A 14393-nucleotide genomic window follows, 5' to 3' on the forward strand; every position below is an offset into this window, starting at 1 on the left:
CGAATAGCAGTATAGCACCCACACCCTACAGTTAATATTGCATTTGGATGACCGAGCCGATATTATCCAATCCGATACAATTAATTCATCCATGGAGTGAATTTTGTGTCCCCGAATATTCTAAAAACCATCCTCCGATGATCCCATTCTACGAGTTGCATCCAAACAGATAGTCATATAAATTGTATGTGACTACGACAACTAAATTAAGAGCAACAAAATATTAAATATTCCCCTAACAAATCACATTGCTAGAATCCACAAGAAAGACGTTTTCTTAAAATATTTGTTCATGGCACGAAGTTGAATTGAGCCATACATGACACACACAAACTCTCCATGATCTTGACCAGATTTTAGGAATGTGGGGACAGCAAGACGAGCCAACGCGTCCTGCCATCTCAATTCTATAACGTTGACCCTCCCCTTTTCCAATTTATTTCTTTTCACACACTAATTATTTTTATTATTTATTTCATTCAAATAATTAATAAAAAAATTAAGTTCTAACCTTATAAAAACCCCTCAAAATTAGGACATACTCAAGAATTCTGTAGATCTCCGTCTTTTCTGTCTTCTTTCATTGCGTTTACTTTCTCATTTTCTGCTACTTCGCTCATTTTCTGGGTATGTTTCTCATGTTCTTTTATATTTCTTTTCTGGGTGAAATTTGTAATGTTCTTGCTTGCATTTTGTTTTATTACATTTTTTTTAATCCACTTGTCATTTGTTGCTTTTTATCCATTGTAATAATTTCTGGGTTTTGCTTTTTGCTTGATTTATCTTTGAAAATTATTCCAATTAGTACGAGGTTTCATTTTTATGGTGGGGTTGTAATGTTCTTTATTGTTAATTAGACTAATTTATCTATTAATTCCATGCTTATATGTATAAATTAATCAAGGGTTCTGGTTTAATCTGAACAAATTGGGAGATGTATTACATTGTTGATTTGGATCTTAATTATCGACATGAATTAGTAATACTCACAAAAATCACATGCATGATGAACAGATGAAGTGCTCCCCATTTCGAAATAATGTGCTAAACACGATTTTATAACAACTTTGACCTCGTATTTTTATCAATGTAGATTGGTATAAATGATTTCTACAGATATGATTTCATTGAAAAGATCATTTGAACAATGTAGGTCAACACATACTATGAATTAATTAATAGTCAAAATTAGACGAATATTCGAATGTTGCCTAGAATTAAGAGTGGCATTTGCTGCCATCTCCTGATCCTGTGGTTGCTGAATCGATGCTCGTGGGGGTGGGGTGCAGGGCGGATATAGAGGGGCAGTAACTAAGGCGTCGTTATAGGCTGCTAGGCTGAATGTGGCCAAGTTTTGGTGATTTGCAGCCTATGTGCTCTTACCAAAAAGATTGCAATAAGGTCTTAGGTCCTACACTGGATGAAAGAGTTTATACGCTTTAATTAGATCAATTCATAAGAATATATGGTTTATAATAGGTAGTCAATCACTTGCATTGAATTATATGTTATTGTGGCCATTTGGAATTTGAATTGAGGAAAGCAATGGGATCTTAGGGTTCTTCTGTTAAAATATGGAAGGCTTGCTTTTCTTTCTACTTGAGTTCTAACGCGATTGGATGGTTCAAACCATGTCCGTTTTTGCCCTTCTATCCCCTTTGACAATTTTTGAACAATTTTTGGATTGTTTTTGCTTATACTGGTTCTAAAACATGATTAATGTGTTATCATGATGTCCTTATTCATTTTGTTACTTATATTCCAGAAATATGGCTAAAATGAATGGTGTTGAGGAGATAAATGGTGTTGCTGATCAATTTAATGAAATGCGTCGTCCAACTCCAAAATTGAACCAGAGGATCATTTCTTCAATGTCAAGGAGATCTGTTGCTGCCCATCCTTGGCATGATCTTGAGATTGGTATGTATCTCAATATGTTATTTCCCCCCATTGTTCTGTGTATTATCTTCAAATGTAATTAATTGGTTTTACATGTTTGTTTACCAGGACCCGATGCCCCTGAAATTTTTAACTGTGTAAGTAGTCATCTGCTTCTGCTCTGTTTGCAGAATTTCCTCTTAATGCTTGGCTTAAATCCTTGATTGTGTTTGATCTGGCAAGTTCTGCTTGCAAATGTAACAAAGAACTTATGAAACCTTCTATTGCAGGTTGTTGAAATTAGTAAAGGAAGCAAAGTCAAGTACGAGCTTGACAAGAAGACTGGGCTTATCAAGGTGAGTTTATTTTGTCACTCTCTTACTCTTTACGTGTCACTTTCCTGCTGTTACGCGAAGGATAAAAATCAATGATAAGATAGTTTTTTTAGCTGGAATATATGTTTCAAGTTTTATTATACTTGTCTTTGGTAGCAATTAGGAGTAGTTTGTATTTATTCCCTCATTCCAAGCATTTTAAATGTTGCTTCTTTTTCAGGTTGATAGAATTTTGTATTCGTCTGTGGTCTATCCTCACAACTATGGATTTATTCCACGTACATTGTGCGAAGATGGTGATCCCATGGATGTGTTAGTGCTTATGCAGGTAATGTCACTGAAGATAGTATGCATAACAGGTGTATTTCTGGCTGCAATATCACTGCTTTATATGGGATGAGAAAAGAATTATAAAAGTTTACTACAAAGGCTGAATTATATGTCATATTTTCCAGGAACCAGTTGTCCCAGGTTGCTTTCTCCGAGCCCGTGCCATTGGTCTGATGCCTATGATTGATCAGGTTCTAAAAGGGTTATTACTATGCTTAAATGTTCAAAGATTTGTCATGGCTGTTACTTGAGTTTAATGTTGATAACTTTTGCTCTATCCCTTGAACAGGGTGAGAAAGATGATAAGATAATTGCAGTTTGTGCTGATGATCCTGAAGTGCGCCACTACACTGACATCAACCAACTTCCTCCTCATCGTTTGGCTGAGATCAGACGCTTTTTTGAGGACTGTATCCTTACCAATTTTATTGTTTATAAGCTGATGACTTCCATAAAACTTCTAAATTATCTGTAGAATTTTAAACTCTTTTTTTAACTTTCATGAATGCAACATAGCTTTTTCTTAACGGTTTTTTAGACAAGAAAAACGAGAACAAAGAGGTTGCTGTGAACGAATTTTTGCCACCCCAAGTTGCTCATGATGCCATCCAGCATTCCATGTAAGGAATAATGTACATGTTATCAAACTTCCGTGGCTTATTCTCTTGCCAGTAAACTCTAATGGCCTAGCATTTTCTTTTTTTATTGCTATTTCAGGGATCTTTATGCAGAATACATTCTACAGACACTGAGGAGATGATTGTCAGTTAGATTTTTTTGCCAGCCATATTCTGAAGTAATATTGAAGGACTTTGGCTACAAAATCACACGACTCTAGATGCTACATATTGGAGAGTCTGTTCAAAAAAAAAAAAAAAAAAAAAAAAAAAAGGAATTTTTTTTATTTGTTCTTATGTATTGATTTATTTTTCTAGCTGATGTTATAGTAAGCTTCAGCAAGCTTCATGAACTTGGAAGTTTTGTTTCTTAGATCATGTTTGTTTTTGGATGCTACTGTAATGCCGCTCAACAGGATTTTCTTCCGTTTTAACTCTCTAATTCAGTTGATAAACTTGAATTAAACTTCAGAGAAGATTTGTTTTTTAAGCTGTGTTCTGGATTGCGGTCATTCACACCAAACTCTGAGCCAAGTTTTGCATTGTAAATTTTGTGAATCATATATGTTGTATCAAGTAATCCCCAATGATCGTCCGCAAGATTCTCCGTTAATCCCCTATGATCGTCCATAAATATCCTTATCCACACGACCACACTTCGTTCAATATAGCCTCTCTCAGCTTCCAGTCCCCAACATCCCAACTCTTCACTTTCCTTGCATCGTTTCATCTATTGTCGGCTAGTCACTCGTCACAAAGTTTCAAACCATCTCAACATCAGAAATTCTTGCGACACTCGTATTCTTTAGACAAAAAAAATTGGGAATGGAAGGGAGCCAAAAAATATCAAGTTACCCCATCCGGCCATCACTTTTCCCCCTATAACTTCATCTCAACTATCAAGAAATACACTTTTGGCGTCGTTCCTTCCCCTATGAACCTTTCCTCCCTTTGACTAGCCCAAATATAATTTTGGAAAAGGAAAGGCTAAATTTGATTGTTATCATAGGAAGAACATATTTCTGTGTGGTTTATAAGATAATGCATGAGTTCAGACAATATGGACTTAGGTTGAAGGAGAGCACAATGACCAGGGGGTGGTGGAGGACCACATCACCTGCCAGAGGCGGAAGAAGGCTTCAATGCCCTTACTGAGATGTATGATGTATATACAGAAGCTGCAGGTACTCAGGCAGGTTTAACAGAAAGATGACGATAGGCTGTTAGCTTATGAAGAATAAGAAACTGAGAGATGAAGTTTATTACTACTAAGCTGCTTTTAGACATTATATCTGAAATTTAACCATAAAAACATCCCTGCAATATGTGGTATTAAAATCACTACATTCACATCCCTCCGTTCATTCTGGTAAAGCATACAATACATGGCTATCCATAGAAATCAGTCAAAATTGTAGACAGAAAAATTTCCTTTCTCAACCTATAAAAAGCTAATTAGAAGTCCTGACAAAGAGTAGAATAAATCATAACTTGGAGTTCTTTCATACCGCAGAATATGAGCACAATTGGCAATCGGCATCCATGGTACCACAATGTTCATGCTCAAAGTTTCAAAACATAATTTGACAAAAGCTAAGTAATACTCAGTAATAGAGTTATTTATGGACTTGGAAAATTGCATTGCTGTGAGATGATCATTAGATTTGCAACATCAGTATTTTTTAAATGAAATCTATTCAAAGCATAGTGTATAACTTGCATTTAGCTCAGCATCCCTCAAAACTATCGTTGTTGGCTAAAGAGAGCTTTGCTAATTATACCAGTAGCCTCAATATACCGATCCACACATCTTGAAATACAGCTGCTCTCACTTCCACTTAAACTTGATCCAGGTTTTGTTATGCACTTCTCGAAGCACTTCCCCCTGACAGTCTGTAGACATAAGAAAATATTTAGGTAAAAAAATCAATGCATGCATTACGAAACCTGTTCTTCTAGTTTTCCATCTTATTCATATCATAAACACCACAAATATAGCATAACTAGCTCTCTTTTTTTTGTGTATTCTGTTAATCTGTTATTAGCTCACAAAAGAAAATGCAGTACAAGTGACCATCAAGCTACATTAAGCTTTTCATGTGATGATCAGATGAAAATGATCTCAATTCTTATGATTCAAATTATACTCTTACAATTTTGGAAGAAACTAGAAGCAAAAAAGAAATACCATACAATACAACATTTTTACTTAACTAAGGGGAGCATAGTGTGAACTTTAATATACACTCTGCATTACAATTTGCTTACATAAAAAGCACTCAACAAAAAAATCATAGCCACATTGTGTCATCCCCTCTTCACAGTTAACCATTTTAAATTTTATTTTTTTTATTTTTAATGTTAATCTACTCTGCATCACTCAACTCAAACGAGACCTTGAAAAATTACAATTAGGGAAACCATAATCTAAAATTACTTATTTTTTATAGATATTGAGAAATGCAGATCTCATTCAAATAGGCATCTACAAGACTACATCAATAATAAGGTTAATGTTGTGAACATTTGGAGTTCACCAAAACTTCCTTCTGAAGGACTAATATTGGGGGATATTGCTATATTTCAATACATATGAAATGTACAGATGGTGGGGTAATAACAAAACCATATGAGAACCAGAGTATAGCCATGAGAAAACTAACCTATAACCATCAAACTAGAGTATAATTGAGAAGTAAAATCATAACAAGAAAACAAATTATTGCATTCTCCTCTCTTAAGTTTTTGAAGCATAGAAAATAATTTCACAGCCTCACAGGGACTATGTAGTATTCCCAATAGCAAGAAATGCTATAATGTTTCATCCCCTGCAGCCACGTCTTACCTTTCACTCTCTCCTTCCCGACACACATCTCCTCCACCTTCCCTCTTCCCATCCTCTATTTTATTTGTTTGACAAAAAGCCATACAAAAGAAAAACAAAGCTTTAAAATCGATATATGTACAAGACTATGAGAGTACAAGTGCACTCTCCATCCAATGACTCCAAACCGGACATTGTTGAATCATTCATATACAGAAATAATACATACGGATCCTTCAAATTTGTCGAACTATTCTTACGCTCTCCTCATTACTCAATCTTAAGAAGAATTTCTAATCATAAACCCTAACTGTTCCGAACATTCTAAACTAGAATAGACTACAATTTCCAGACCGGTGAGCTAATTTTCAAATTTCAATAGAATTTTGGGTTCAGTTCAGTACTTTCCTTCAAACTAAATCATCAAAGTACCAAATGTTTCCTAATTCCTCAAATTTACAAGTTTTCAACAACATCTACGATAAATAAAAAACCAACACATTATTCAATTCAATACATCTCAACTTCAATTAATGTAATTTTTTTTTTTTTGAAAGAACTTCAATTAATGTAATCGCAACACTTATGAATCATATTCATAGCAAGTTCAACAATAATCAATAGTTCTAATTTCACTAATTTAAATGAATAATGTAGGATTCATTATACTTCAAACAAATCAATTTAAGCAAAAAATCGAATAAATTCCTTTCATAAACCTGACTTTTAAAAAAAAAAAAAAAAATCGGAAAACACCTCGAGAAATTCTTCAGCGTAGGCTTGAGCAAGCTGATTTTTGACCTGATCCATAATAGCTTCGGGATTAGGTTGAGCAGCAGAAGATCCATTCGTGGAAGATCCAAATGAATCCATGATTTTCTCTCTCCTCCTTAATTCACCGGCGATTTTCTCTCTCTTATTTTCTTCAATTGATAAACCCTAGCTTAAACCTTCTACGGGTATATCGTTTTTCCCCTTTCGCAAGCTGGAAGCTAGATGGGCTGGATTCTCTTCGGTTTTTTATGCCTTTGGACTTTCTATGACTCCTTTGTTGGTCCATTGTTTTTGTATTTTCGTAGTCCATACAAGTAAAACTTTCACAATACTTCCTTCATTCCAAAAATAAAGCGAGGGTGTTTGGTAATAAGCTTATTAAGACATAATTAGATGATTTGGCCGAAGTTTAAAGGATCTTATTGAACTATGATCTCTTATAAGTCACCGTTTTAGAATAGGGGAGGGGGGGGTAAGGGAATCTCCCTACTCCCAAGCACAAGTATGTGGTGGGAACTCAACACCAATTCTACAAAACTTTCTTGGTACGAGTATAGGGTATTTCTAATGATGTCTATACTTTAGTAGTCAAACCCTACATCTTACGGGGTACTAGTTTTGTCATTTTCACTCAATAGAAAAAAAAAATCATTAAATCATAATTCACAAAATTCGGTGGACAAGTAATGAGAACCGATTCCAAAATTGCTTGAAATTGAGAAGAAAGTTTTAACCACCTGAACTATTCCCCACTCTCGGATCACATTAGATTATTAGATCAATCATAGTTCAAATTATTGGACAATGTCCATAACAAATTACATCTATCCAATACAAAATGCATCAAAAGGCAATTACTACATAGCCTTAGGCTTTGGTGGGCCCAATACATAATCCCGAAACACGTAGCCCATATAAACTCGTCACCTCGATTCAGGATTTCCTATAGAAGTGTAAGATGTGTTCGATACTTCGATTGAAGGTCTAGAATAAAGTTATTATTATATGAGGGCACAAACAAACTATATGTTAGATGTATCGTTTATAGTAAATAAAATAAGAAATTAATCTCTAATTGAGGTTTTGGGAAGGACATAAGCAACTTGATTGTTGTAAGTCCAGAAGAGAAGAGAAAAAAAAAAAAGACTTAAACAATTAACATGCTTCTTCGCTGCCGGGAAGAAAAAGACAATTAATTAGAAATATTAAAAATATAATATTTGCGAATACTATATTTCATAAAAAAATATGACTAAATATTTGTTAATAACATGATTAAAGGTAGAGATTCCTATGATAAATTAGTTCAATAAAACATGGACGTCAGCCATAACATGAGGCATGACGAACGCGATGTCTTAAGTTTTGATAGGACCAATAATCAAAGTCATGTCTTGTTATTGGAAAAGGTTAGGCTAAAAGTTGATACTTAAATTAATGAAAACACTAATTTATAATTTTTATACTCATTAATCTTTATTAAACTAGCTAATGTGAAAAGGATGTAATTGGACACGAGGATATGATAATATAATATTAGAAAATGAACATGAGGGGTTTATTCAAAGGAAGAACATAAGATTGACATCATTTACTTGTTAGTTACTTCAATTTTTTGGTTCTAGTTTGTTTGAGAACATGTAATTTTTCATTGTTGGCACTAACAAGTAGCATAGATAGTTAGATATATTTAGGGGATGGTAAATGAGTATGGCATCCAAAAATAGAATAAAAAAGAATTGTATATATATGACCAAAATAATAATAATAATAATTTTTTTTTTTTTAATTTGAAGTCTTTATTGTTAAAGAGAACTAGCGCGTCAGAAGTTGAGTTCAATAGAGTACAATAAAACTTTAATTGCTTATTGGAATCAGGTTCAATATCTGGTATGCATGATTCGTATATCATCTCGACACATAGACCATATGGTATATTGAACCTATTAAAAATCAACACGGTACAAGTCTAACACAACTTGACTTTTAACTCTAACTTACACAACTCGACTTTCATGCACAACTCGCCAAAAGGGTTGTTGACTTCACATGTGGACTTACACAACCCATCCCTTGCCAACCTAGCTAGCTCAAAGTTTACTAATTAAAAGTTTACGTCTAGATCATTACCTCTTCTATCAAAAGTAACAACGATAAAAAAGTAATAATATATGTTTTAACTCTAACTTAGAGTCAAAACGAGCTTAGAGCTTACACAAAAGATATCATAATTCAAATAGAAAATTTCAAAAGCAATACTCAAGCTTGCCCTAGCTTTCAGATTCATTTCCAACGCTCATTAGTTAACTTTACAATAATTTACCCAAATCTCAATCACTCGTTTAAGTAAAGACTTGAAAAAAAGAAAATGTGGATGTATGCTTGACCAAGTCATATATAAAAAGCTAGTTGGTCTGGCTGTGGAACACTTCAATTGTGACCCGACATGTGGTAAACAATTGATAGGTACATATATTACATGGGTAATAGTGACACTTAATTTGACATTTATGTTGAGATTCTACATGTTAACCTCTACTTGTACTATCAAATGATATATAGTCTAGATATATAAATAAAAGCAATCCCATGTAATTTAAGTAATTATCAAATAAAAACTGATATATGAATCATTTAAGCTACATATACGATAATATATATGAGGCCTTTTAAGCACTAAAAGAGTAAAAGCTAGTCTAGCTAGTGACTTAATCCATGATGACATCTATTATTTTCTATCAATTTTCCAATTTTAGATAGTTTAATACCCTCAGAATTTCTTTAATAATATAGTGAGATTTTTACTTGATATATACATATTCCTTCTACGAATGTTCTAACTTACTAGAGATGACCTACATGAATTGTTGGGTAAGTGTGGCCCAAATTCCATAGCCCAACTCAATATATGTCAAGGTTTCTAGAAAATTCTAAAATAATCGAGAAATTGATGGAATGGTGAAAGAATCTAGAAGCAACGAATGCTCAAGAAAGTTCTAGATTTATGTGGACAATTTGAAGAACTTGTGTGTAGAAAATTCCACACACTTCCTCCACCTCCTTACATCACCTATAAATATAAGGTGTTGGGCATCATTTGATGTATGTAGCCACCTACATATCCTCCAATACTCCGATACCCTCATACACTCTATGAGTGTCCCTCCATGCTTAGAGAGAATTTACCTACAAATACAGCTCTCTAAGATACATATCATGATCGGAGTTTCTACATACACACAATCTCCCTAATCCACTATCCCTACTTTGTAATACTCCTTTGAGAGTTCTTATAGTGAGAGTTCTCTTGTAATACTCACCCTTTTAAGGGTTCTTGTACTCTCCTATTTTCACATAGTGGATTATTTTAACGTTCGTCGTTCGTGGGTTTTTTTGACAATTTTTCCCACGTTAAATATTGTGTGTCCAATTCCCTACTACTTATCTTGCCTTTATCTTTCTTCTACTTATCTTATCAATCTATACATCTTTAATTTGCTTCCGTTGTGCACTCACCAACCCTAACAAGTGGTATCAGAGCCAAGTTTGATTAGAGTGTTTACACATTAAAGATGTTTTGACTTACGAAGCTCGAGATTGATAAGTTCGATGGCAAGATTAGTTTCAACATTTGGAGGATTCTTATGAAGGCTGTTCTTGATTGGAGCGGATTGGACGCTTGATGGCGTACGTGAAAGCCATACACGGTGGATTCATCATTCAACCTCGGTTGGCGTTGCGTCCTCGTCAAATGAGTTTGAGTATGTCACATTTCTCTTCACCCCATATATTGATTGGGTTATCAAGTGACATATTACATACCCTTTTGGGTTCATACGACGAGTACATACATGCATATGGAATTTGTTCCAAGGTGGAGATTGTTGGGTAAGTGTGACCCAAATTCCATAGCCCAACTCATTATATGTCAAGGTTTCTAGAAAATTCTAAAATAATCGAGAAATTGATGGAGAATGGTGAAAGAATCTAGAAGCAATGTATGCTCAAGTAAGTTCTAGATTTATGTGGACAATTTGAAGAACTTGTGTGTAGAAAATTCCACACACTTCCTCCACCTCCTTACATCACCTATAAATATAAGGTGTTGGGCATCATTTGATGTATGTAGCCACCTACATATCCTCCAATACTCCGATACCCTCATACACTCTATGAGTGTCCCTCCATGCTTAGAGAGAATTTACCTACAAATACAGCTCTCTAAGATACATATCAATGATCGGAGTTTCTACATACACACAATCTCCCTAATCCACTATCCCTACTTTGTAATATTCCTTTGAGAGTTCTTATAGTGAGAGTTCTCTTGTAATACTCACCCTTTCAAGGGTTCTTGTACTCTCCTATTTTCATATAGTGGATTATTTTAACGCTCGTCGTTCGTGGGTTTTTTGATAATTTTTCCCACGTTAAATATTGTGTGTCCAATTCCCTACTACTTATCTTGCCTTTATCTTTCTTCTACTAATCTTATCAATTTATACATCTTTAATTTGCTTCCGCTGTGCACTCACCAACCCTAACATAAATGATTTACGGTTAGTTTGTCTCACAACACTACAAGTCGACAACTGTAATCTCGAGCCAGGGTGTATGTAAGCGTGTTAAGTGCATGGTATGCGCTCATACGAGCCACCTATGACACTTGATACACCATTTTCAACATCCAAAGATAAGATTTAGTGTCGTTTAATCTAGGCAATTAATTCAAAATATTTAATAGAATCAATTGAAACTATATATCATTCATCTGAAAACCAAGCAATAGGGTTGCAAATAAATAAAGAGCGAAAAAAGGAATACTTAATTATGTAAAATCAAATACTTATTAATTATATATTGATCGAGACATGACTTTGTAAATCATTCTTAAATTAATACTAATTGAAAAAACATTTTAACCCTAAATGTATTATGACTACTATACATGTATCATTACAGTTGTTCATATATTATATATCTCCATATAAGAGTAACTAATAATACGATGGTCAAATGTATATGTATGTATCTAATGTATTTATTTATGTGATATGTATGTATGTATGTATGTATGCATGTATAATAGTGAGGTTGGTACTTGGTACAAGTTATAGTAGTAGTTTGTTGAATTTTAATGTAGTCTAGAAACATTCCACAATTATAGTATAGTTAAAAATGTCTCAAAACTTTAAAGCATCTATCATAGAGACTTTAGTTTCTTTAATACTGTTTCCTCCATTTTATTCTTAAATTTCGGCTGTGTTTACTGTATCTAGCAATAAATGAGCCGTAGTAGGAACTAGCAAGCGACGGAGCGTAACCAATTTTACTACCAGTACCATTCTCATGGACGGTCCGTCAGAAAGAGAGCGCAAGGAATTTTAATTTTCATCATCTGTTTTCTTTTTGTTGTACCGTATAGTTTTAGATTGTACGGAGTAATTTGGTACTTGTGCATGTAATTTGATATTTATCGATCTCTTCATTTGTTTATGTTGTTAGTATTGGAATTCCTTTATATATTTTATTTCAAATATAATATAATCGAATTTTGTTTGACCTATAAAGTTGGATTGACTAAACTTATGTGAGATGCTCAATTTTTTTAGAGTATTTCTCCTTAAGCCCTTACTTTATTGTAAAAAGAATCTCAATACAAATATATGATTAAATACAACTATTCAAAATAAATAAATAAATAAAAATTAAAGTTGGTGGATAACTCACCATATGTCCTTTGAGGTCACAAGTTCTAATTTCCTTCTATCCTCAAGCGTTAACTTGAATTAAATAGGAACAACAAGAATAAATAATGGGAGTATGAAATGGTTGATATTTTGAAGATATATTACTACGTATATAAACTTCATTCATTAGGACTATTAATCTAACAATCTTTACCATATTAACATTTTTTAAAAAATAAATTCCTGTATATATATTCGAAAGTTATAATCAATCAAAATACAATTTATAAATAATGCAAAAGCTAAAACGTTACGATTAGTAAAGACTGGAAATATTACTTACTATTCTCAGTTTTTGCTTACTTTCCCTTCTTAATGTTAGCTCTTGAAACGACTAACATCATTTTTGTTGTTTTCCACTTTATAATTTTACAGTAAATTAGGAAAACTTAAAGTTGGGACTCTTAAACCTGTAATGGCCCCCTCAATTGCCTCATGTAGCAAAAATAGAGTGGTCCGTACGAAATTAATGGGAATGAAGTCAAAGTCTAATCCCTTTAGTTGGTGAGAGCATGCATAATGCATATTCCATTATAATTATTTATTTTATTTAATTTCAAATGTTTAATTTAATTTATCTTATAAATCCATGAATACGTTTCATTTTTTTTTTTGTAATTACTTGTAGGACCTAAAGAAAAAGAATCCCAACTTCCAAGTACGAAGTATAAGTCATTTTTTTCACGTATTTTATTTTTTGAGTTTTTAAAATATACATAGAATAAGAGAAAAAGTCCAAAATCAAAGTGGTGGAAAAAAATTTGTTTACTATGTTCTAATCACCCATGTTGCATAAACAGGAAACAAGTATACTTTATTCATCCTACGCTAAACTACAAACATTATCGAAATTATAAACTTGTACTACATTAGATTAGTACAAGTATCTTATTACAGTCATTAGTATAATAAGTTTGAATTAAAAACTAACTAACACGCTGTCAGAAATTAAATATTCATTAAACATACAACTATCTAGCAAATATATGTTACATTATGAATACCACACTCCTCCTTCCAAGCTAAGTACCATCTAGTATACTTCGAATGAATTTGTAGCATATAAAAAGTAGCTCATCATACTTGGATTGTTCATCTTCAGAAGATAGAAGATATATATATATATATATATATACTTTTTTCCTTTTTTATTTCTCAGCTCATCTGCATTCTATAAATTGTACTATTGTCTAATAATGCATCTAATTAACAAGATTACTTTATTTTAACTAGATTAAGTTATTAAAACTATTCAAAAAAAAAAAAAAAAAAGATTAAGTTATTAAAAATTAATGATTTATGAAAATATACATTAAATTGAATCTAAAAAGATTACTTTATTTTAACCAGATTAAGATTGAAGTATGTACTGAGACTGAAATGAAATTATAAACCAAATCAAATTTAGTTTGACTTTACCTATTTTATCATCATATCTTATATAAATACAAAGTATTATATTAAAACTTACACTTTATATATATATATAAAATCAACCTAAAATCGACCAAACTCAGTCCTTGATCTTAATTGCCACCCCTAATGTTTTATTGATACAAAGAGTATTTTATTTGTATAGAGTAGAGACCATTAAAAATATATTTCGTATATTTAAAAATCCCTACAAAAGGAGTATCTTATTTGGACGGTTGAGAAATGAGAATAGAATAATACAAGAGGCTCGTGTCATGTATTGTCAAAATAATCGTACTCCTAAATACAGTACAAATTAAAGTACTCCTTACTGTATTATTAGTATTTATACAATAATTATAAAAAATGAGATAATTTTACAAAAGAAAAAAAAAAAAAAAAAGAAAACAGCTGGCTAATGGGCCTAATAAAATCTTTGTAAATAGCACCCAAACGAATGAGAGAGACGTGG

At 32.7% G+C, this 14393-nt stretch overlaps 2 protein-coding genes across 2 annotated transcripts; one reads left to right on the forward strand and one right to left on the reverse strand.

Annotated features, from left to right (window-relative positions):
• Window positions 1-478: 478 nt before the first annotated feature.
• Window positions 479-3650, forward strand: LOC145569281 (soluble inorganic pyrophosphatase 1-like). Its single transcript, XM_081628642.1, has 9 exons — window positions 479-627; window positions 1766-1920; window positions 2008-2036; window positions 2169-2234; window positions 2434-2541; window positions 2669-2734; window positions 2833-2953; window positions 3082-3163; window positions 3261-3650. The coding sequence occupies exons 2-9, from the start codon at window positions 1770-1772 to the stop codon at window positions 3301-3303; spliced, it is 666 nt and encodes a 221-aa protein (XP_081484768.1). The 5' UTR covers window positions 479-627; window positions 1766-1769; the 3' UTR covers window positions 3304-3650.
• A 985-nt stretch (window positions 3651-4635) lies between these two features.
• Window positions 4636-6931, reverse strand: LOC145569282 (mitochondrial import inner membrane translocase subunit Tim13-like). Its single transcript, XM_081628643.1, has 2 exons — window positions 6741-6931; window positions 4636-5053 (listed from the first exon to the last, which is right to left on the reverse strand). Exons 1-2 carry the CDS (start codon window positions 6855-6857, stop codon window positions 4904-4906), a joined length of 267 nt encoding a protein of 88 aa, XP_081484769.1. The 5' UTR covers window positions 6858-6931; the 3' UTR covers window positions 4636-4903.
• Between the last annotated feature and the right edge of the window lie 7462 nt (window positions 6932-14393).

The sequence above is a fragment of the Chenopodium album genome, chromosome 11 (assembly GCF_948465745.1).
Source record: "Chenopodium album chromosome 11, dcCheAlbu1.1, whole genome shotgun sequence".
Classification (NCBI taxonomy): domain Eukaryota; kingdom Viridiplantae; phylum Streptophyta; class Magnoliopsida; order Caryophyllales; family Amaranthaceae; genus Chenopodium; species Chenopodium album.